This window comes from Haemaphysalis longicornis, unplaced genomic scaffold (genome assembly GCF_048455015.1).
Source record: "Haemaphysalis longicornis isolate Haplotype H1 unplaced genomic scaffold, Haemaphysalis longicornis Haplotype H1 scaffold_9, whole genome shotgun sequence".
Taxonomy (NCBI): domain Eukaryota; kingdom Metazoa; phylum Arthropoda; class Arachnida; order Ixodida; family Ixodidae; genus Haemaphysalis; species Haemaphysalis longicornis.
In genome coordinates, this window is record NW_027526460.1 from 148,985,731 (window position 1) to 149,010,760 (window position 25,030).

Consider the following 25,030-nt stretch of genomic DNA (forward strand, 5'->3'; position numbering starts at 1 on the left):
TGTTATTGTTTATGATGGCACAAAGGCACCAGCACTTCATCATAGTAGTTCAATTGTGACCTAAAACGCTTGACTAGCGCCAGTCCATTGGCCTAATTGAACAAGTGCAATGCTCCCATTCGTTTTCATTGGTCACTGTAGCTTGCTCGCGCACCGCAAGTAGTTAAAAAGACACACAAAAAAGAATCCTTCATAACTGAGAATACTGATGGAAAAGCGGTAATTTATGCTTCCCGACGCAATTTAATTACGACAGAACAAAAACAGACGCAAGCAAAGGCTAGAGAGACAATGATTTGTTAGGGAAATAACTATACATGCGGACTGTTAGGTAAAACTCTGGCAATTTTCTCATATACAATGATGTCACTATTGTACAGGCAAAACACCCCAGCACAGCCAAATACCATTCCATACATTTGAAGAGCATTTTAAGGAAGCTGTTCAGCACTAGAACCGATTTTTAACGGAAAGCTTATTTCAAAGCTCGTCGACATTGTGAAGTTTGGGGCACTGGAAAATGCAGCTGGGCAGCGGTACTGCCAATTGGTAAAGATGGTACAGGTTCATGATGAAAACAGCGCAAGATGATGGACTTGAAAAAGAAGGGAGAATAGACGCTGCAGCCCTTTTTTTCTAATAAATAAATCTGTCGTCCTTGCGCCGTTTCCATCATGTGTGCAGGGGTGTTTCGCCACTGGCCCTTAATATAAGGGCGATCTGCTAACAATAGACGTTGTCGATGCTCAACTGCTGCGTTAAAGGGGCACTGACACAAAAATTTTGTATCTTTTTTTTTTGTCGCTAATGACCTATTTATCATGTGTAGAGAGCTAATTTGCTTCAGCACGCGACGGTTGTTTAATTAAATACGTTTTTAATGCAGCCAGTCACAGTCTCGGTTTCAGTGGGTGGCAGGAAAGGCTTGATTTGGTATAAAGAAATCGGCGCACGTGACTGTCGGACGGAGATCCCACAGGAGAGCTGCCATAGCACTGTCGTTTCCGCGTCAGCGGAAGGTTCTGCCAATGCCCCTACGAACAGACCTCGGCATCCGCTTAATTAAAAAGCGACCGTAGACGTGATGCAGGCGCCGCGAGTGCAAATTGCCGCCGCTGCAAAGAACGACGCGCGACGCTTGACACAGTGGGTGAAGCGACGCGCGCTTGGAGCAGCCGGCCGGTCTGCCTACAGGTCTGGCTACACATGTGTTTTTTAGTGCAATTGACAATTTTTGATGATACAGATGATGATTTTTAGTGCAGTTCACCATCGTATTATTAACTAATTTTCCGTATGTGTTGCGTTTTTAGGGATTCGAGTCCCACTTTGTGCAGCGGTAACAACCTATTACCGGAGCTGATGATGAAATGAAGATTAGATGGCCTCCCTTTGTATCGGGACATCGGTTGTCACCAACAGATTTGCGTGTGTTATTCTAGTTACTCGCCTACCTTAACTTTTCTACTGGGTTAGCCCCCCTCCCCTCCAGGTTCTAAACTCTCATTGGTCCCCCCCCACCTTCCTGCCCTTGAACACCTGTTTACCCCCCCCCCTTCTCTTCTAAATTCTAATTCGGTATATTAATCTTGCTACGTCGCACTCTCTTCCCTACTTTCCTTCCACCACCACTCCAGCCGCCTCTTCGTCACCTCTACGGCCGTGAAGTTGAGGCTCCCCCTCACACCAAATATCAAAGCCTCCGTCAACGTCGCTTCCCCATCGTTCGGCCGCGGTGGTATCGCTGTGCAGTCTATGACAATATGCGATACGGTTACCCGATCCTTCCCGCAGCATACCCAAGTTTTGTCCCGTTGCCTGCAGGTAGCAGCGCATGCCCGTGTTCTCAGACACCCTGTCCGTGCTTCAAAGAGCAATGCACTGCCTCGCGTCCTGCCATAGAAACCTTCCTTCCTGATCTCTAGTGTGTTCCAGATCGATGTACATGGACAATATGTCGGCGAGGGCTCTGCTGCGGCGTTCCGTAACACCGTCAGTTTGAGGGTAATAGCCAGTGCTTTTGCGATGCGTGCAGGTAGCTTGATTACCATTTATATGAAAGCAATAGTGAAGGCCGCGCCCCTGTCCGTTATAACGATAGTAGGCGCGCCGTGTCGCAGAACGATGTTCTCAATCAAGAACTTGGCGATTTCCGCACCGGTGCCTTATGGAAGAGCCTTTGTCTCAGCATATCGCGTTAAGTAGTCGGTTGCTACGATTACTCATTTGCTTTCCTTAAAGAACCCAGGGTACCTAGTTAGGGAGATGAGCCAACATTGCAGCGACCGACCAGCAGTTAGGAAAACCAAGAAAATGCATAGCGCTCGTGTGTACGTGCAGCGCCACGAGCGTCCTGCGTCCCCGGCGCACGTTTTCCAAGCCAAGCGTAACCCTCTCAGAGAGTTTGGCCAAGATTGCCTAAAAAAACCCCAGCGTCCGCTGTCCTCGTGGCAACACTTGCTTGGAACAGGAAAGGAAAGACACGTGATAGGGTACGTCCCTCCAATGTGATGTCCAATGATTGTCACTTCCAAGAAAAAATCAAGAAATCTCACACTTATACCAGCAATGATGGAGTAAAAGTCGTTGCGGCAGCGACGAAGAAGCAAATCGGCTGCTGTCATGGACGTAAACCTTTGTGATGTTCGTGAAGGCTGCGTACAGCTTCGCTACCTTCACGTCTTACACGTTAGCGTCAGCGTCCTTCATTTTTCGGACGTTGGCAATCTCGGCCGGTCCTTATGTGCTGTCGTGCCGCCAGTTACATCAGGTGCGTACAGTATAGTAGTTTTCATGAATTCGGGCAGATGTGCGACTCACATCAAGGTGTCTACATAACAGGCATGATGACAGGCTTGCAAAATGTCTCCCGCGGCACCGATGGCACGACCAGGAGAAATTTTGCTCAGGTATTAAAGGTCCGTTTATAAAGCACGCTTTTGCGGAGGCAGTACACCGGTAAACTTCGGAGGATGGTTCGCGGTAGTGCGGTGCTGCCGCCTCGAAGGTGCTCGATTAGCGACTGCAGCTCCGCATGATACTGCTGGTAGAGGGTCATAGCGGTTGTTTGAAGGATCCCGTTAATTGGAAAATCGTCCGCTTCCTGCGCATCAGTCGGAATCGGGGATCGTCACAACCAGTCGGCGTCACTCTGTGCCTTTTGAGACTTGTATTCGCCCGTAACGTCGTATTTTGGAGTCATAGGCTCCATCGAGCGAGTCTCCCACAGGTGTCCTTAAGGTTGGCGAGCGAACAGAAGGCGTGATGCTCGGTTACCGCCTTAAATAGACGGCAGTGTGGGTACGGACGGAATTTAGTCAGGACCCTTCGCGGAATAGTTGATATCCTGTTTTGAAAGGGTGGGGCTCGCGTGCGCCATAGCGCTTTCTGCCCCCTGCTGTCATTCACGAAGACGGTGCCAATTCCGACGTTATTGCGCCAGTCGAGATTTCCGTTAGGCTAGCGTCATCGAAAGAGAAAAGAATGGGTGCTGCCTGCAAACGGCTACGAAGCCCGTCGAATTCTACTTGTTCCTCCTTATCCCACATGAACGGCACGTCGTTCGTTTTAAGGCGACCTAAAGGTTTCGTAATTTTGGAAAACCTTTTTACAAAACGTCTGTAGTACGCGCAAAATCTCAACTACCATCCTCAGCACATGAGCCATTTTGTTGGGATCCGTTTTGACGCCTTATGCACTGACGACGTGACCAAGACATTTAGCCTCTCGGGACACCAGGTTGCCCTTTTCAAGCTTTATGGTCAAGTCCGCTGTGCGAATAGCTTCGAGAAGGCGGCTGGGCCGAAACATATGTTCTTCAAATGCAATAGAAAAAAGTATCCCGTCGTCTAAGTGAACAAGGTACGTCTTCTACTTCAGCCGATCAAGTACAGCGCCCATCATCTGCAGCGTTGCAGGGGCTACGTTTCAGCGTAGGCCGAACAGGAGGACATAAGCATAGGAGGCATATACATAGCCATAGGACATAGGACATTGGCATAGGCGTAGGCATAGGCATAGGCATAGGCATAGGGCATAGGACATAGGCATAGGAAGCATAGACATAAGAGGACATACATAGGCCGAACAGGAGGGCTTTAAACTCGTAAACGCCATCGGGTGTTACGAACGCTGACGGTCATTTTACTTTAGTACAAACACGTAACCCCTGTCTGATGCCGCAGATTTTGTCTGTGACAACGCGGGAACCCCTGGGGCCCAACGAGGATGGTGAAATCGTGTATCGCACCCCGTCTGCGATGCGCGGGTACTACAGGAATCCGGAAGCAACGGCTGAATACTTAGACGCGGATGGCTGGTGTCATTCTGGTACGTGGTCTGCACTTTCTTCTCCGGTTCCAACTAGTGTCAATTCAATTGTATTCAATTTCATTACTTCCACTCCAAAGTGCACTGGGCTCTAAAATAAAAGCTGTAGAGAGCTTGAAAATGTTCCCGAGCCCAATAAAGTACTTAAGCATGAATTTAAAGGAGCCATGAAGAGAAAACAAAAGTTTGTTTTATTCGAAAGATTAGGTGTTTCATAGTACCCCAAGCGCTTTCCCGGAAGCAAATGATGCTTTATTCAGTGAGAAATAAGGCAATTTAAGCCAAAATTTTAAATCTCCCGCTAAAATTGCACATTTCGTCACGTGAACAATGGCGTCATACCAGCCGGTCCATGAAACAGATACTTAGTATGTCGACTCCATATAGCACCCACACGCGGGAGTCGACCGAGACGGCGGCCATTTTAAAAATACTAGTAAAACCTAGTGCACCCGCAGCCCTAGTCATGGAATCGCCTGATCCGGAGAACAAAACTCTCGCCGAGGAGCTCGGGCTTGCATTTAACAACCCCACACCACTTGAACGCTCAATGCTTCTAAGTGCACGAGCGGCAAGAGTTGTGGGATACGCGGTGGACGGGAAAGCGACCATTCCGCGATAGCCACAACTGACGAAGGCCCAGCTGTCGGCACTGCTGCCTCGTCAGCCCCGTCGCGACGGACGAATACAGACTGGTACGTATGTGCCGTATTTTCAATTTCAGTAGCAGTATAGCTTATGCCAGTTGGCCGGTGTCGTGTATGGAAAGCCGTTCGCTCGAGCTCTCTGCTCCGACCAGAAAGATTCGAGCGTCAATGCGCGGTGTGTACGGCAATTTTTTTCCCCAAGGTCAGAGCGCTTTGACAGCGATTTGACGAAGTCGGCGACGAGCGCCAGCATGTCCGGGTCCCTGCCGTAATCACTTCCTCGGAAATGAAGCGAGCACACTCGTACTTCCTTTAGCTCTCTTTCTCCTCCGTTTGCGAAGTTCACAAAACGTAGCCACTTGCTTCGCCGAGATTCGTCGTTGGGCAGCACATGAAAGGAAATCTCACCGGCGGGAATGTCGCACTCCCTCGACGATTTGCCCGTACTACATGGGCATTTCAAAACACAGCAACGAAATTTCATTGTAAAGTACTCGAACAAACTGAAGTTTTCAGTGGTTGTAAACTGTAAACGAGCTCGTAACGACAGCAGCAAGCCAACACGACCTCCATACCGAAACCTGTGCGACGAGTGGCACTATCTCGTTGCTGCTCTGTGTTCCTTACTCCCCTTGTTTCTATTTTTACCTTTGCTGGTTGGCGATATGACGGCCAACCTCCTGTGAAGGGATTACGATACCAAGCAAGGTCGCGGCTGTGCGTGCTGGGACGGTTCGTTGGCCCCGAAGAGCCTTGAACCCGAAAATTCGTCTGCGCGACGGTGGCGACGGCGAGATGTCGAGTTCGGCTGGCGGTAGTTTCGTACGCATTGGCATACACGCTTGCGTGTTCGTTCCGAACTTCAACCGTTTACACCACCGTTCTTTGTCATAAAAAGAATGTGCAGTATGTTTCACGGGCATTTAGCTCGCTATGCAAACTGTAAGCCCTGCCTAACATGCGTTTGCTTTTGCCGGCCTCCGCCAATCGCAGAGCATTCTCGAGTGACATCATAGGTTCTGTTGCGGAAAATGAGCTGGTGGGTCGCATGGTCATTTTCTTTTTTCCTAATTATGTAGCTTATTTGAGCGAAGTTTGCATTATAAGTGGTGTCGTTATGGTTCTAACGAGGCAATCTTTCGAATGAACCAAACTTGTGTTTTCTCTTCATGGCTCCTTTAAGACAATGCAATCGCTGCTAAAATGACAGCTTTGTAACTTTAACCGGCAGACAACCGATTTTTTTCGAGCGTATCTGGTCTATCCTAATTAAAGGCCATGCACCCCTTAAAACACCTTAACTCAAAACGGCTTCGCTGATAGCGCCCCAGAACTTTTTAAATCAACATCATTAGATCTACGAGTCGTAGGTGTCCTCCAACAAATATTGCTGGCAAACATGACATACAGTAGCGCGGCAACATGCTTTTGTCTGTATGCGCAATCAAAAGCGGTATTTAAAAACTTGTCTTCCGATAAAAAATTCTGAGTTGCAGGATTTTGATTCCTTTATGTGTTTTTTTATTCACGAAAAGCAGCCAGTTGATGTATTGATGATGTATTGATCAATTGATGACATAGTCGATGATGATGATGACGCTTAGCGGCTTCTATTTTGTAACGGGGCTGCGTTGCATAGCGATCTTACTCGTAGACACAGGTCGCTGTGCAATCGTATCGAGTACCGTATCGAGAAATAAACAGCAGGAAGGCAAAAAGGAGAAAGAGAAACAACATCTTTATTGCCTGCGAGAGGTTAGCTACTGTCGCCGGCCTCCTGGGGGGGGAGGCAGCGTGTTCGGCCGCTGGCGTTCAAGGGCCGCCAGCGCAAGCTGAACGGCCTCCCGCTGTAGGTTACAGTCTGTGCTGGCCACCGCAATGGCAAGGCGTGGTGGCAGCGTGTCCGTGAGTGGGTCTGTCTCTTGGCACTCCCATAATATGTGCACCATGGTGGCTCGATCCCTGCCGCACACCGCACACACATCACTTTGGTATACCTCCGGGCATACATGCTTTGCGTGTACTGGCGTCCATATTGCGCGTGCCTGCAGCTGTCGTAGCAGCACTGCCTCCCGTCGGGTGAGATTCCGGTATGGTGGCGGATAAGTCCTTCTGTTTTCTCGATACCAGGTCAGCACCCCTTTATATGTGCCAACCGGTATCATCCCGTCATTGTCGCCTTCCGTAGGTCGAGGGCTTAGGGCAGAAGGAAATTCTCAGAACAGTCTGAATTTTACCCATGTATGTATTTGTATGTGTGCTTGTATGTCTGCATGTGTGCGTGGGTGTGTGCATGCCTGCATCTGTTTGCCTGCTTGATGCTGTGTGTGTGCGCCTGCGTGTGTATCTGTGTGTGTTTGTGCATGTGTAAGATCGGAGAGGTAGAGAAGTATTACCTGTGTAGCCCTGGTATAAATGCTTGCTCGAAAGTGCCGTATTTGCATGACTCTGACGCGCCCCGACATTGTAAGGCGCAGACCAGTTCATTGATTGATTTCAGGTTTTGTTACGCCGACGGAACGCAGCGTTGAAGCGCGCTGTAGTGGAGGGCTTCGGATTAATTTTGACCACCTGGGGATTTTTAATATGCGCTGAAATCTCGCACACACGAGCGTTTTTGCTTTTCGTCTCCACCAGAAAGGCGGCCACCGTGGTCGGGAATCGATCGGGCGTCTTCGTGCTCAGCAGCACACCGCCTTAGCCACTGAGCCACCGCGGCGGGTCGCAGATAAGTTTACGCAGGGAAATCCCCCTACCGCTCCCCTCCCCCCCCGCAAAAAAAAAATACTTCATGCTGATACAACTTCGGAGATTTAGAAGAGGATTTTGGGAGGAGTTCGTGTCTATGGCAATGCTGCTGGACGGTTTGGCTTTGAGCCCGATTGTAACGCGCACCCAAATTGGAACACTAATTCTAACAAAAAAAGAAAAGCTTCCGAGTTGAAATCGCGCACATACGGCATGTTAGTAAGAGCTTCAGTTGTGTCGCGAGCGTGTAGCCGCTGAAACATCTTTTCCTGCACTGAATCACAGCGCCAGTGTTTTGGTTCGGGCGTTATGTCAGGGGCGGTTATTGTATTTGGCAGGAAATGGTGAGACGCACTCCCGGATTTGACCGAAAATATTCTCGCGACGGCTGCCCGTCTCTGGAATGAACTGCTCGGTAAAAAAGACAGGCTGACCACACGCGTCCCTGTAGGGGTGTACCCGTCCGTAGTGATCCTGCTTGTTCATCCACTGCCCCTGCCAGTCAAAATTCGGAGCAAAGTTCCTTGAAAAGGTTTAATTGTGGAAGCATTTGGTATCGGTAATAAAAACCGGTATGGATGGATGAAATGATTTCCCTACGTGGAAAAAGCGGTAGTTATGTTTACCGACGGTTGGTTTAAGGGTCCCAATTTTGTGTTCTGTATATGAAAATTAGATTTGAAAATGGATAAGTGCAAGCAACTAACTAATGCGAGAGAATGGGAAACATTATAAAGTTGTTTCGCACTGAAAACACGAATAATAGTGTGGACGAAGCTGGAGTCTATAAAGAAGCATGTTGCCCGTATTTTGTGAGAACTTCAGTAAATAATCTTACTACGGCCTTGCTCCCAAACGTACTATATTCATCTAATTTATGAACCAAGCGCACCTTCGCTGATCGCATAGTATTGAGTGCTCATTGCTCCCTGGAAGGTCCATAGTCAATGATTAGACACCCTTTCAGTTATCGAAGCTTTTTGCATTTGACATATTTCTGGATGCACATGGTGCGAGTCCAGTGGTGTAGGCCACTGAACGGTTGAAGGCTGTCACTGCGCGTAGCATTCGGAGATCTTCCTTCACCGTAGCACGTTTTCAGGTCTAAAAACGGACATATTGGGGCGTAGGGCACAGTCAAGCGCAGATTCCAGGTTAAAAAGGAGACCTATAAGAAGTAGGATTTTGGAAAAGCAAAAGAATTGCCTTTATGCATGCGAGAAAATAGTGTTGCTTTTGCCCACCGAAGCGAACATGCTCGTCTTACTCCATTTCTTCTCGCTTTGAGCACATTTTGGCCGTGGTTAAAGTTACGCACTCTCGACACTGGCTTTGCAGGGCATTGTCTTTACGTGAACATTGTTTTTTCTCAGTGGCCGACGTTTGAAGTAAATACCGAAATTGAACTTTCAATAACTCAGGTCGTAAATGTATTTAAGCTACCTTTAAACCCTCTGTCGCCAGTTCGGTCGAAGTTTCCATAAAGTGCGTGCTCAAGCCTAATCAGGTACCACATATACGAATGGATATTTTTCGCTGAATGATCATTTTACTTCATGACATTTAGTATACTCGGCTGGCTGGCCAGACCAAGTCAGTCTTCAACGTATGAATGAATGAATGAATGAATGAATTTGTTGTCAAGAAAAAGGAAAGGAAAGACCACCAGAAGGCGTAAATTGTCACACGTAGGGGTGGACACCGGAATGCCTGCTGGTGTGGGAGTTGGGGCAGAGGATGACAGATTCAGTGAGAGGAGAGACAGATGATAGAAGTGACATATTTACAGAATACAGGGGAGAGAGGGGCATATTTACAAGTTAACACACACTCACACACCCACACAAAGCCTGGTCCAGAAAAAAAAAGAAAAAAAAAAACCGGAAAAGTTCACATAGTCACCGGGCCAGGGAGTCAAGTGCTAGGCAGAACCCTGAGCTTCCAGATAGCCGCCCAGCGCCTCGTGGACGCTGTCCCACCCCCTGGTGTTGCCCTGCGGTCATAGCAGCTCGTCTAGTGGCCGAGCACTCCTCCCCAGGGCGGCCAGCAGTTCCGGCCTCCCTGCCGCATACTCGGGCAAACGAAGATCAGGTGCGGCAGGGACTGGACAGTTGCGTGGCAGTGCCGGCAGGCAGGGCTGTCGGCGAGCCCCAGGCGGTGCTTTCGTTCCTCCGTCCACACAGCCCCCCGCGGAGGCGCAGGATTGCCGAACGCTGCTGTCGGGGCAGCCGTGCGGCCCACACAGGTGATGGGGCCTCTCCAGCGGCCAGCCGTGGGTCCGGGTGCTGTGCCCGCACGTGCCGCTGTATAAGCAGGCGGGAGTCGTCCGCCGCAGCCTGCGCATCCTTGGCCGAGGGCGGCAGCTCGTGGGCCTTGGCGGCCAGCTCGTCCGCCCACTCGTTGCCCTCGAGCCCGATGTGGCTGGGCACTTACTGCAGCCGCAGCCGGGCACCCCTGTCTGCCAGCCGCTCCGCCTTCTCGCGCACGCCCCGAACCAGAGGGGAGTGCGGGTCGCCCTCCCGGATGCGCAGCAGAGCCACCCGGGAGTCGCACAGCAGGGCGCAGGGCACGGGTGCGGGCTCCAGCTGGACCCCCACAAGCTCTGCCGTGGCCGATGAGGCGGCGTAGTGCAGCCGGGCCTGCCGGGTGGCCTCCCCCCGCACGGCAGCCGCTGTAGACGAGCCCTGCCGCTGCCGCACAGAGCCATCCGAGTAGGCCAGGGTGTGGCCCTCGAGGTCTTTCCAGACGACGGCCCGGGCCAGCTGCAGCAACCCCCAGTGGGGCGTTCGCCGCTTGCTGCGCAGGCCCGGAATCTCCAGGTGCAGCTCGGCCGCCAGGTCCGGAGGTCGGCTGGAGGGCCCCAAGTCTGTGGTGCCCACCGCCTGCTCGTACCGGGCCAGCATGCACCCCATGCGCGAGTGCCGGTGGGTGCTTAGCCGCTGCAGCAGGGGGCCGCCCCCCTCCGCTCGGCGCAGCCGGTGAATGTGGCCCAGGGCCCTCTGCTCGGCCGTCATTTCCAGCGTCCACACCCCCCCCCCCTTCTAGCGTCCTGTCGCACTGCGAGTTTCTGGGCAGGCCCAGTAAGGCGCGGACGCCCTTTCGATGGTCGTCCTCCAGCTGCCGCACGTTGGGTCTCCGCAGGGTGACCAGCGGCAGCGCGGACATCAGTAGCCCCACGGCCGAGGCGCTGTACAGCCGCAGGGCTGTCTGTTTGGAGCAGCCTTTGTCTCGCCCGGCCATCTTCCGCACAGCCGAGGTGGCCAGCTGTGCCCTGGCACGTAGCTCCTTGGCGGCCTGGCGGAAGTCCACCCCGTGGTCCAGGGTGAGCCCCAGGTAGCGCACCCTGGTCTTCCATTCGAGCTCCTCGCCGTCTATGTGGAGTTTCCTCGTCCGTCCGCGGGCGGCTGCGCTCGGGTGCACAAGCACGGCCTCTGTCTTTGCAGCCGACAGCTGCAGGCCGACACCTTCGAGCTTGTAACGCACCGCATCCATGGATGCCTGCAGCTGCTGCATGACCGCCCTGCCATCTCCTTTCGGCCCCAGCACCCAGAGGGCAATGTCGTCGGCGTACACCGACATGTGTACCCTGTGCCCCCCCCCCCCCCTCTGGGCAGGCAGCCTGGCAGGGCTGCCGTTACCAGGTTGAAGAGGAAGGGGCTGATGACGGAGCCCTGTGGTGTGTCGACATCCACTGACCGAGGTGCCGACAAGACGTTCCCCACCTGCACCTGCGCCGTTCGGCCCGTCAGGAACGCCTCGAAGAAGCCCCGCAGCTTCCCCGCAATGCCAGCCTCCTCCATGGCAAATAAGATGGCGGGGCGCTGCAGGTTGTCGAAAGCGCCCTTCACATCGAGCAGGACCAGGGCAGGCACCTGCCTGGTGGCACGGGCGTGTTCCAGGGCCGCCACCACGTGAGTGATGGAGTCGGTCGCCGCTCGGTGCTTCCGAAACTCCGTGAGCTGCTCCGGGATCGCCTCCTCCTCCACCACGATGGCCTCCATCCTGCGCAGTGTCACCCGCTCCAGCAGCTTGCACCCGCAGGAGGTGAGGGCCACGGGGCGATATGCCGTGGCCGCCCCGAGGCGCCTTCCGGTTTGAGGATGGGCCTCAGGATGGCGAGCAGCCACTCGGGCGGCAGCTACCCCGTCTCCCAGATGCGGTTGTAGGCCACCAGGAGCTTGCCGAACCCCAGCTCGTCCAGGTTGCGTATCATATGGTAGGTGAGGCCGTCTGCCCCTGTAGCCGACTTGCACTTGCAGCTTCGGAGGGCACCGCGGAGTTCGCCCTCCGTGATGGGGGCGTCGTTCAGCGGGTGACGTCCCTCGGGCTCCTCCAGCGCAGCCGCGAGCCTTGGTTCCGTCCGGTGCTATGGTAGGAAGTGATCCGCAAAGAGTTCCGCCAGCTCCGCAAAGCTTGCCTGCTCGCGGATGGCCAGGGCGGCCAGGGGGTTGCGCTTTATCCGGGGCTTCAAGATGGAGCGGTAGATGCCCCTTAGTCGACGGCAGCGCGGGTCTGCCTCCGAGCTGACACACAGCTCGGCCCCCCGTTGCCGGCGAGGCGGTGGGCATGTCGTCGGCAGGCAGCATCCACGCGACGGTACTCCGTCCAGTCTGGCCTCTCCCCCGAGCGCTGCGCCCTCCGCTCCGCCCGGTTCCGTACTGCCCGCAGCTGCAGCAGCTTCAGGTCTGGCATGGTGGTGGTCTCCTCGGCGATGGTGCAGCTCCGCGTGGCTCGCCTGGCGGAGCGAACCAAGCCCCGGAACATCTCTGCATATTAATTGACCTTTAGGGGCGAAGCCCCTAATGGGCTGGGGCTGTGGGCGTCTCCTGTCATTGTCGTAATCGTTGTCTCATGTAGTCACAGTACTAAAACACCGTGAAAGTCGTTTACATACCGCGCTAGAACGTAACGATTACTAAAAAAACACCGGGACACTCGTTTACGCCTCGCGCTGGAGCGCTTCGTCACGCGAACTAAAAACACCGGGACAGTCGTTTACGCCTGGCGATGGAGAGCTTCGTGCCTCAAAGACAAGAGAATTTTACCGCAAAACTGTATACTTCTACCCTCCAACGGTTTCATCTCCATTAGCGAAAGCGCCAAGTCGCCAAGAATACACTTATACACTTGTACTTCGCCCCGCCCCAGGCTTCACGTCATATCCGTAGCGGATATGACGTGAGTGAGATCTTGGTGTATCCCGGCATAAAACACTTTCTTGTTAACATGTTGCTTTGTCGTCAATGAAAGTCATGTTTGGTGGAGTATCACAAACACTTGACCAGTATTCCCTAGACAGTTTTCACATAGGTGATTACCCGGCTGTGTTCGCTTGCGATAAAATGTATCTGAAGGCGACCTGTTTTATTTCGTACCTAGGCGACATCGGATTCTACGACGAGAATGGCCGGTTGAATTACGTGGAGCGAATGAGAGACTTGATCAAGTGCATGGACAACCAAGTGGCTCCTTCCAAGCTGGAGGCGCTCATTATGAGTCACTGCCCGGCTGTGGCAGAGGTGTGCGTCGTGGGTCTTCCTCAACCTGAATATGGTGAGGCTGCTGCCGCCTTCGTTGTGCTCAAAACTGGTCATGAGGGAAAAGTCACTGGAGAGGCCATAAAGAAAATCGTGGCCGGTGAGTGTGTTTATTTTTTCACGCGTGTATCTCGTGCACTGGTATACGTCACTTTCTAACGAGTTGACTGAGGTGCGGCCTGCCCCTACTTAGCAAGCATGCTCTAAAATACTATATCATACAAGCTACGCCGAGAAATGTTTGTGTTAAAAGAACAAGGTTGTGTTCATTGTAAAGCTAAACTTCGGGAGGAGATGAAGGAGCGATATGACAAATGTATCAAGAGATTGTGTGAATAAAAATATGTCAACACAAATATGTCGTGAATGTAGCCCGGAGCAATCTCCGACAAGCTTGATCATTCGCTGACAACTACCCCAGCTGAGTAGTAGAAAAGACCCTAAAATTCCCACAGCTGCCGAGATCTAACAGCCTCTCGTTTAATAGGCGATTTTGTGGGGAACTCATTGTCAATATTTTAAACACGTGGAAGGAGTATAAAATGCAGTTACGTATTACAGGAAGACGTCTGGTTAACTACGCAAAGAATTGGTAGAGGACTACGGGATTCAACGAGAAATAAACAAAAAGAGAGACTGAGATGAAAACGAAAACGTAGTGCATCCACAAGTATTCTTCAATGTCAAAAATAAGGCAGAAAGACAAGAGAACGTTTGTAGGAAAGAGGACGATAAATACATATAGCGCTGCAATACAGAACATACGGTAGAACTACAGAGGACAAACCCCATGTCTATCCTGCGTACCGCCTTTTAAAGCTACCAATAGGTTTTCAGTATCATACAACCAATTATCCTCACTTCCCGTCATTAACAGGAACCTAGCTAGTGGCAATTCTCGCACAATCTCTAGGTAGGCCTACTTGTTGAAAAAGTGCAGTAGTGCTGTTGTAGCCCTCAGGAGCGACGAGGCGCGATCCCTGCATGCACTCCCAAAAAAGCCTCGTGTGAATGTGTGACGTTCCGTTTTTTTACTGTAGTTGAGATTGTATAAATTTGTGTTATGATTGGGTACACTGAAGAAATAGGTGTTGAATTGCGTACTGGCAGTGAGCACGACTGAGGTCGGCGATGCGAATCGCGGCTCAGTGACGTCGGCACAGGAATTCTCGCTTTTGTCGTTTGCGTTACTTGGGCTCATTTTCCCTGATGTTTCTTAGCGCTTGGTTGACTTGGTTAAAATCTGGTGCTTATTCGCACCAGATTTCATGTTTCCGTAGCCTTTATCGCAGTAAAAGAATTAAAATCGCATACACTAGCTGACGGTGTGATTTAAAGTACTGTTCTTGATACCGCTTCGGAAAAAACATTGCCGGCGTCCCCGCTTTACTAGCGAAGCCAGTCCTGTGCGGAAGGGGAGGAGTCGGAGCTAGGCATCAGCTTCTGTATCCAGAAATCTTTTGAAGAAAGGAAATAGCTAGCTGCTGATAATGGACAACCGCGAAAATGCAGGAACAATACAAATTCCAGACCTTCGTGGCTGTCGGCTTTCGCAGAAGGCATTGCGATTCCCGGTAATCGTATGGTAAGCTAAAACAGTTCTTGCAGCCTTGCAGAACGCTCCAAAGTATATTCATATCACTTTAAGATGTCATGGCATGAAAGTATGCCGATATGCATTGTGAGCCACAAAAATGTAGGTTGAGTTCTAAATAACCTTATGTCTGTATAGGCGCGTGCTTCTTTTATACAAGTCTTCTAACCAGTCTTGAGGCATATTGGGCCAAGGGAGTCAAGTGTACGTAAAAATACAGTAGCCCTATGTTTCTTCAGACCTGTAGAGATATTTTGGTACAATTCCTACAGCCATATCTTCCCAATAATCAGACAAACTGAGCTCAAGAGGAGGGCCTAGAGGAGACGGAGGCGCAGGAAACTTTAACAGTAAAATCGAACTGATTAGTGGGCGGCGTCCTCAGTCCAGGACCAGAGATTTTTTTCGTTTCATAGAAGGGTATTCCGAGTAGACCAGGAGTTGTTCTTTAGGACTGGAAGCGCGGGAAAACAGTAAAGAGCTGTTTGGACGTACTCATCTGTTTCGATACTTGTTATACTGGCACGTACAATATTCATTGTATTCGTTAGCGAGTATATCAAGCTTTCAACATCATAATCATGCCATAACTGTTCGGGTTGAGAGCCAGTTTGTAGTGATAACGAAGGTTAGTATCGAAATTAGTGACACAAAAGCCGCCTTCGAGTACGCTGGACTACTTGCGCCGTTTCGCGGTGGCGTAGAACAAACCTTCTCATTGCATTTGCATGTGAAAAAATAACACATGCTGCGGATATGCCCCTTCTTGCAAGCATCCATAGCGAAAGCCAATTGTGAAGAAGGGGCGGTATACCTGACAGCCTGAAGAAAATATTCCCGCGAACTTAGTGAGTCTCCCGAACATTCCCAAACCTGACAAGACGTTAGTGTCGATGCAGAAAAGTTAAGTGTTGGTCGCAGAAGAAACAATCATCTGATGCATGTCAACAACAACGAAAGAAGTAGAAGACGGCCATTTTATTTCCAGCTTTGCGATGGGGTTGTAGGGGCCCGCTGCTTGGTGAGTAGTATTAGAGTTTGGAATCTTCATTATCAAATTTCCAAAATAATTCATGGAAGCCTACGCATTTTCAAAACTTCTCATGAGCACTGAACCTCGGAAATAGCTAGAAAGGATGAGTTGCACACGATCTTCTCACCTTTTCTCTGAAGAAAGTTCTCATTCTTCTCCTATGGGGCAAACTTGCGCGGAATACAACTTGAAATTATTCAGAGGCCGAAGAAGCAGGCAAAAATAACAGAATTACTAGTAATACGCTTTTTAATGCACGAAAGCATCAAAGCGGACGATTTCTAGCTCAGGCACTGCTGCCCCTCACGAGCGGAGTGTAGCAGACGACAGCGACGTGAGTTCCTCAGCTGACGTCAGATCCAGGGGGCGCCACCCAAAAATCGCATCGCCAATAGAGGGTCACACGCGAATCAAGCTGGGCTGCATCAAAGCGCAGAGTGAACGAGGAAGCGCTTCGGAAAGAACTTTGATGCGACAGAGAGCAAATAAGCGCACGTCTGAATAGGATATGCACGCAGGTAGGGGACGCTTCAGCTCCGGGTTGCTTGAGTTCAGGGGAGAGTTCAAAATCTTATACTACCTAAAACAAGCTGTTGGGAGATTTGTCGCATTATGACCAAAAATTAGAGCGCGACATAGACAACGACACAATGAAGGAAGAGCGCTTGTCCCGTTGTTCCTCCTTGTGCCATTGTCTGAATCGCGCTCAAGTTTTTTATCTGGTAGGTGCCACACAGCAACCGTTTCTCTGCAGGGAGTCAAGGCAGTGACCTATAAGCGGTACATCATAACAGCGGGAAGACTGTGCTCTTTCTTGGTTGCAGCTAGAATGTTTGCCTGCATACAAACGTATTCAATACCGAAGTGGCCTTGGATGCCACATCATAATAATATACCATGCCTCACATCGCGGTCATAAATATTTCATCTTTGAAGCAGGAGCTGCTAAAACGGGTAGTGAACATCAGCAAGCCGATTACCCTGAATAGCGGTCCTGAAGGCGCCGCTTGCAGCCTCGTTTTGGGAAAATTAGTGCTGTAGATGTACTATGGCCTAGCTTGAGAAACGCTGGACGCCGTTAAGGTTGACATGCTGGGATTATTACGATGTATCTCTGGTACAATACTAGCACCGAAAAACCTGCAGGTTTTTGCAGATCAATCCGAGTAAACATGAGTCAAGTATCTGTAGGCTACCTGTAGAAATAGTAAAGATAGTTGCTGGACACGTGGTGATAAGAACTCTGCATGTTTGTGTTCCTGGGATATTCACGCGCACTTGTGGCGGTAGCAAGCAACAGAGTGGGGCGATGTTCGTGGCGCGCGTGTAAATCCCGTGTCAAAATTAAAAATATATATTGACGTACATTTCTTCAGTGGTGTTGGGGTAGAAAATTATATTGCGTCACTAGGTGCAGCAAAGATGTTTGTTTGTTTTGCTGAAAATATGGACATTGGATGAAACACTGTCTTTTCAACTTTTAGACTGCTTAGTACCTTCATTGTGTTTTCCTTGTTTTATTCATTCGCTGAAAAATTATTGGTGGGTTTATTGGTGCTACACCGCTGCTTTGGCCACCTATGTAGCCACTCAATTTCAAGAGGCAAGCATGACGCAAAAGGAGGGGAAAAATTGCAGCTTTTGCGGTATTGATTATAATCCGGCCCCGGCTTAGGTTACATACTCTTGAGTTCATGTTTCAGGCCAAACAGTAAATTTCTAAAAATAACAATAAGTCGTTTCATCGACAATAAAACATGGGCTGTTCATATACGTCATGGTTGATGACAAAAAGTAAGTAGTTATTTATGACGCGGAAATGGGGTGCAAACGTATCTTAATATTGGTATACGACTAAAAGGGACGGGTGCAACCTTCCCTGAAGATACGTCAATGGTGTGTTGAGGCAGGGAGATGTGAGTTCTGAAGCTTTGTGAAAGTGTACTCAAACGTGAGATTCTAAAGCCACCGATGTCCAGATGGGAACGTTGACGGCATAAGTTGAGAAGCGTGCTGTGGTGTTAAGGCTTAATAGGCAGTCTAAGGATGTATTCTGCAGCGTGAGTGGCAAACATCCTTCGATGCGCTGCGGGAGACAATGGGCTGTGAAGTGTGGGCATGGGCATGGGAAATCTGATAAATACATAACACGCAGATGGAAAGCTTTGTCTCCATATGAAATTGCGATTAAAACTGCCATAAAATAAAGCCATCCTTAATAACGCCATGCAAAACTCTTTGAAAAGTATCTTTTACTTGAAGAAACAGAGACAAGTATTCGTTAGTGCGATTGATCTTGCAGGACCAATATAAGAATACAATTACGTTGTAAATGAACAAACCTCTGCAATGAAAGTTTGTCGTAGGGCGTGCCAAAAATATGAGTAGTCCAGGTACCGTTCTTTCGAGTAATTTTCCTCGCCAATTAGTTACTGCCATAGAACGACATAAATCGAGGTCCAGGGTTGACGTCCCTGTTTTAGGACCACCTACACGATCTGCTAGATTTCTTTTCGTCAGAAACAAAGCCATTTTGTAAGTTCTGGTTTACCCTACATAGAAGGTCGGGACAGACTTCGCCACCAAAGTGAGACAGGGGGGTGTACTGGACTGGGTGTTGCCCTGGCGCTGCTGGACTAAGAACTCCGAGAAATTACATAAACGGGGATAGCGCAAAGCCGCGAGGGCGTTTGTTTTATGGTCTTAACTTTCAATTGTCTGAGTACACACTGATGGAGGCCACAGAATTCATAGAGGAAAGATAAATAATAGTCCGCGTCGCTTCAAGTGTGGACGAAACGCGATAGTCTTCTTTTCCCCCGGCCATGAAAACGCCCCTTTTCTCAGCTCCGCCCACGTTTCACGCTCTTCTATTTCCGTTCACACCTCCCACATTAACCGCGTACGAGGTTTGTTATATCAAGTCAAGTTTCCTGCACCCCACTGCTTGCGGAATCTACTGGAACCTTTTAGGGGCGAAGCTCCTTAGGGCGTGGGTCTGTCCATCCTCGACGTATGTATGTAGCCACCTCTAGTTTAGTTCTTGGATTGTTTACTAGATGGCGTGGCTACCTCTAGTTTAGTTCTTGGATTGTTTACGAGATGGCGTGGCTACCTCTAGTTTAGTTCTTGGATTGTTTACTAGATGGCGGTACTTGTATATGATGAAAAGATGCGCTTGGATTGTTTACTAGATGGCGTGGCTACCTCTAGTTTAGTTCCTGGATTGTTTACTAGATGGCGGGGAGCGTTGTAATAAATCCGTTCGCTGTTGGCGCGCGCTCGGAGTCGCCCGATGGATAAGGCTGCAGATGTGCGAGCCCGCGAGGCAGAAGCGCTCCGTGAAGCATTCGACGCCGCCGCCAAGATCCTGCCGTACGAGAGCGGGAGGCCGAAGCGTGTCGTCTGGCTGCGCGACGACGCCGCCAAGATCCCAGCGTTCGAGAACGAGAGGCCCAAGCGTCACGGCAACGGCGCGAGGACCCTGCCGTACGCGAAGCGGCACGGCTGCGGCGCGAAGAGGATCTCCAAAACGTCAGAGAACGGGAAGCGGCGAGAAAGCGCGCGTATCGGCAGGCAGACCCCGATGCAGTGAGAGCTTGTGAGGCGTCTGCAAAACGCATCAGGCGAGCTCAGCCCCAAGGTGCCGACGCGCGGTTTAAGCGAGACTTTCTAGACGTTACGTTCGGACACAGATGTAGTGGGCGAACTTTCACTGAAGAGTCACGGTTTTACCGATGATTTCCCCTCAGGAGCTTCGCCCACTCATCATCATTCACCCCGTGGATATGCTGTGAATTTTTTTGTTGCATGCGTAACTCGGAACAGGGCACTGGCACGAGGCCCAGGCTTCTGGAGTCAAAATGTTGTATTCTACACATATTTCTTGCTTCACATATATTACACATATTTCGAAATAGAAGAACGCTGCGAGTGGTATTTTGGAATTATTGTTTTGTCTCAAATGTGCCTGATGTTTTCTATTCGCTCAAGAAAGTTGACTAGTAGGAAGTATGTTTACAGATTAGATGGCTCGGAAAGGGTTTGGCAATATTAACCTTTCGTTAAAACATTCTTTTAACTCTGAATGGTTTTGGCCAATGAAACCTTTCGTTAAAAAATTCTTTTAACTCGAAAAGGTTTTGGACATAGAAGTTAAAAAATTCTTTTAACTTCTGGCGGATGGCTGAATAGAGGGACAGACATACCTGACCGACATACATACATACATACACACACAGTGCTTACATACATGCAGACATACATAGATACATACATACATACACAGTGCATAATGCATTCATACATACATACATAATACATACATACATACATACATACATACATACATACATACATACATACATGCATACATAAGTACATACATACATACATACATACATACATACATACATACATAGATACATACATACATACCTACCATGAATACACCAATTAACCCACGGCCCTCAGTCTCCAGTGGCTGCGAAGCAACTGAACATGGCGGCGGTCAAACCTGTGACGCAGCAGAGGGTGCCAAGAATACCTGGACCCGGACCAGTCTCTATTGGAATCTGAACCTGGCAACGTTTAACACGAGCACCTTATCTAGTGAAGCATGCCTAGAGGTGTTCGATGAATTAAAGGGCATTAAATGGGATGTCATAGGGCTTAGTGCGGTTAGGAGGACACCTGAAGCCTTTACGGTGTTGAAAAATGGACATGTCCTATGTTACCGTGGTCTGGTGGACAGAAGAGAACTGGGAGTGGGATTTCTAGTGAATAAAATCATAGCTGGCAACAGAGAAGAATTCTATAGCATTAACGAAAGGGCAGCAGTTCTTGTAATTAGGCTCAATAAGAGGTACAAACTCAAGGTGGTACAGGGCTACGCGCCCACATCCAGCCATGATGACCAAATAGTGGAACGCTTCTATGAAGATGTGGAATCGGCAATGGCTAAAGTAAAAACACAGTATACCGCAGTTATGAGGGACTTCAATGCTGAAGTAGGCAATAATGAGGCTGGAGACAAGGCAGTTGGGAACTATGGTCGGGCTGTAGAAATAGCAGGGGGGACCCACTAGTCGAGTTCGTAGAACGGAATAACCGACGCATAATGAATACCTTCTTCTGCATACGGGACAGCCGGAAGTGGACGTGGAGGAGCCCGAATGGGGAGCATAAAAATGAAATCGACTGTATTGTGCGATAACCTTGGCGTCGTGAAGGATGTGGAAGTGCTCGGAAGAGTAAGGTGTTGTGACCACCGTATGTTAAGATCTCGAATAAAGCTAGATTTGAGGAGGGACCGTAACAAGCTACTACGAAAGAATACGATTAATAAGCAAGCAGTAAGACGTAAAGTAGAAGAATTCAGGATCATGCTACAGAACCTGTATTCAGCTCTGACAGGAAGCAGAGCTTACAACACAGGAAGCTAGCGACAACCTTACACGCATTATCACGGAGTGTGCAGTAGACGTCGGGGGCACGATGGCTAGACAGGATACGTGTAAACGTTCCCAGGAGACGAAAGATCTCATTAGCAAAAGGCAAACCATTACAATCTCCACCCCAGCTGACAGAATAGCACTAGCGGAGCTTTCGAACTTAATCAATAAGCGTAAGACAGCTGACATACGGAAGTATAATATGAAGAGGTTCGAATACGCTGTAAAGAACGGAGGTGGCCTAAAAGCAGTGAAGAGGCCTCTTGGCGTGGGGAAAAATCAGATGTATGCACTTAAAAATAAGCAAGGCAATGTCATCACCAATAGGGATAAAATAGTCAAAGTAGCGGAGGAGTTCTCTAGGGATCTGTACAGTAGCCGGGATATCCAGGATAATCTTGCTTGGTAACAGCGCAAATAAAACAGGACACAAAAGGAAGAAGGAACGGACACAGCGCTGACTTACAACTGAAATTTTATTGCGGTTGCCAGCGGTTTTGTAGGAACACTGGCAATAGCAACAAAAAGGAAAAAGTAGAAAAGGAGAAGGAAAAGAAAAGTTTTTATACATGATAACACGAAAGGAATAGATACATTCTATCTATTCCTTTCATGTTCTAAATGTATCTATTCCTTTCATGTTATCATGTATAAAAACTTTTCTTTTCCTTCTCCTTTTCTACTTTTTCCTTTTTGTTGTTATTGCCAGTGTTCCTACAAAACCGCTGGCAACCGCAATAAAATTTCAGTTGTAAGTCAGCGCTGTGTCCGTTCCTTCTTCCTTTTGTGTCCTGTTTTATTTGCGCTGTTACCAAGCAAGACAATGTACCAACTCGCCCAGTCGTCTGTTTTGGATCCAGGATAAGGCCGAACGAGAAAGTAGTTCAGAGTAGATAGACATCCCGCCAGTGACGACCGAAGAAGTAAGGAAGGCTTTGAAAGAAATGAAAGGTGGCAAAGCACCTGGTGAGGATCAGATAACAGCAGACCTCTTGAAGTATGGCGGAGAAATTGTACTTGAAAAACTGGCAAACCTGTATGCGCAATGCCTAATTACCGCAAGTGTATCGGAATCTTGGAAGAACACGAACATCATCTTAATCTATAAGAAAGGTGACATGAAGGACTTGAAAAAAAAAACAGGCCTATCAGCTTACTGTACGTCGTCTACAAGGTACTTACCAAGGTAATCGCTAACATAATTTCTGCAACCTTAGATTTCAGTCAACCTAAAGAACAAGCAGGGTTCCGTAAAGGTTATTCAACAATGGACCGTATTCACACATCAATCAGGTGATAGAGAGTGCGCTGAGTACATACACACTAAACCCCTATATATAGCCTTCATAGATAATTAGAAAGCATTTGACTCGGTTGAAACCTCAGCAGCCATTTAGGCATTACGGAACCAGGGGACAGATGAGAATTATGTAAGAATACTAAAGGCTAACTACAATGGGTCCACAGCTAGCATCATCCTCCATAACGAGAGCAGTAAAATACCTATAAGGAAGGGAGTCAGACAAGGAGAGACAATCTCTCCAATGTTATTCACAGCATGTTTACAAGAAGTATTCAAAACGTTGGATTGGGAACAGGTGTGAGTAAGGGTTAATGGAGAATACCTCAGTAACCTCAGATTTGCTTATGAAGTTGCCTTGCTAAGTAACTCGGGGGACGAATTGCAAAGCATGCTTTCCGCACTGGACAAACAGAGTAGAGCCGTGGCCCTGAAAAATATTATGCAGAAAACCAAAGTAATGATCAATAACCTCGGGACAGCACAGCGGTTTGAGATAGGTGGCGAGGAAGGGGAAGTGGTAAGCGAATAATTAGGCCAAGTTGTGACCCCTTATCCAAACCATGAGGCAGAGATATATAGAAGGATAAGAATGGGATGGTGTGCATACGGTAGACATTCTCAGATAATGCGTGGCAGCCTACACTTGTCCCTGAATAAAAAAGTTTATGACAGCTGTATCTTACCGGTACACACCTACGGGGCAGAAACTTGGAGGCTGACTAAGAGGGTTCAACTTAAATTGAGAACGACTCAAAGAGCAATGGAGCGGAAGATGATAGGTGTTACATTAAGGGACAAGAAGAGAGCGGAGTGGGTCAGGGGACAAACGCGTGTTAAGGACATCTTAGTAGAAATTAAGAAGATATGGACGTGGGCAGAGAATGTAATGCGAAGGGAAGATAACCGTTGGTCATTAAGGGTAACAGAGTGGATCCATAGAGAAGGCAAGAGTTGCAGGAACGGCAGAAACTCAGATGGGAAGATGAGATGAAGAAGTTAGCGGGGATAAATTGGTCGCAATTAGCACAGGACCGGGGTAATTGGAGATTAATGGGAGATGCCTTTGCCCTGCAGTGGGCGTATATAGGCGGGTGATGATGATGATGATGACATAACACATGCCTACATACATACATGCATGCATACATACATACATAAATACATACTTACATTCTTGATTCGGTGAAAACGCAACGGTGAACACAAGACAGAAGAAAACTGCGGGATGAGCTGGTACTAACAACTGGACGAAGAATGTACTTGAACGCTTAGAAACAGCCTCCGGCAACAGCATTGCGCGTGCGTGAATACGCAGGCGTCACGTGAAAGAAATCTTAACCAGCAACCACAGCCTTTAGAAAGCTCATCTCTTTGCCAGACAGGTGCACTGGAATGTGGCTAACACAATCGCTTCTCCTTTCTTTATATAGAAGGCCTCCAAAATTTCCCTTTGGGTTTTAGTTGTTCCCCGGCCTAACACGCTAGCGTTGCCAAAAGCAAGAGTTCACTCCCACTAAGATGAGCACCTTTTGACCTCGCGGTTGCCTCGCGGGCGGATTTCTGCTTTATACCTGCCATTATACAGAAAATAATTTATTGCGCACGCATCAAACAATTGTACGGTGTTTCTGTCCCGGTTTCATAATTTTACTGCTTAATTTTACGGTTTTCTAATTTTTAATAATTAAACTGGTTTCTGTGTCGCTGTCACCATCGAACACTTCTGCCTCGTCAAACTCGCCAGAAGCGAATGGAATCGATGGATATTGCTTTGTCGCTCATCAATATCTGTACTTAGCTTACGAAAAGAAAGAAATTAACGGATCATTTAGACCTAGCGTTTAATAACGCCGCCTTAATACATTCATAACTATTATACAGCACAACTCTCAAACGCATGCTAGAAGTAGCAAAACTTCAGTGGTAGCATGGCCGATGTTAGGGAAACACAAAGCCGGAAAGTGGATAGCGAGAATTGGCGTTCGTCACACATTTAGAAGCCCATGTATGTGACCTCTTAATTATTCGGAAGAATCAACGACATAAAGCAGAGCTCAAGCGCAAGATTAGGCGTGCTCTCGCCTGTACCGCGCACTGAAAAATGAAACGGTGACTCACGCTTCCAGCGACCCGCCGCAGTAGGCTAACGGTGTTGTTCCACCAGTCAGGTATACTTCAGACACAGCCACTGACACCAAAACCTACCGCCCAGATACCTACAGGGGTCTTACGGTGGTTTCAATGGCGCCAAAACAGGCGCAGCGGTCGCAGCGACACACCCGTCCAGCATCCCAGCCGCGGGGATAGAAACCGTGCGAGGGCGCAACACCAAGTAGTCCGTTATATATCGTTCCTTTAGTACACAAAAATGACCCAATCCTACATA

At 49.0% G+C, this 25,030-nt stretch overlaps 1 protein-coding gene across 1 annotated transcript in view; it reads left to right on the forward strand.

The window, feature by feature from the left end:
- Positions 1-25,030, forward strand: part of LOC144152151 (putative 4-coumarate--CoA ligase 2) — an 84,815-nt gene that overhangs the window by 55,581 nt on the left and 4,204 nt on the right. Inside the window, exons 7-8 of the mRNA XM_077683368.1 lie at positions 4,185-4,329; positions 13,104-13,361. Of these exons, the coding sequence (XP_077539494.1) occupies positions 4,185-4,329; positions 13,104-13,361 (403 nt within the window). The remainder of the gene's footprint in view (positions 1-4,184; positions 4,330-13,103; positions 13,362-25,030) is intronic.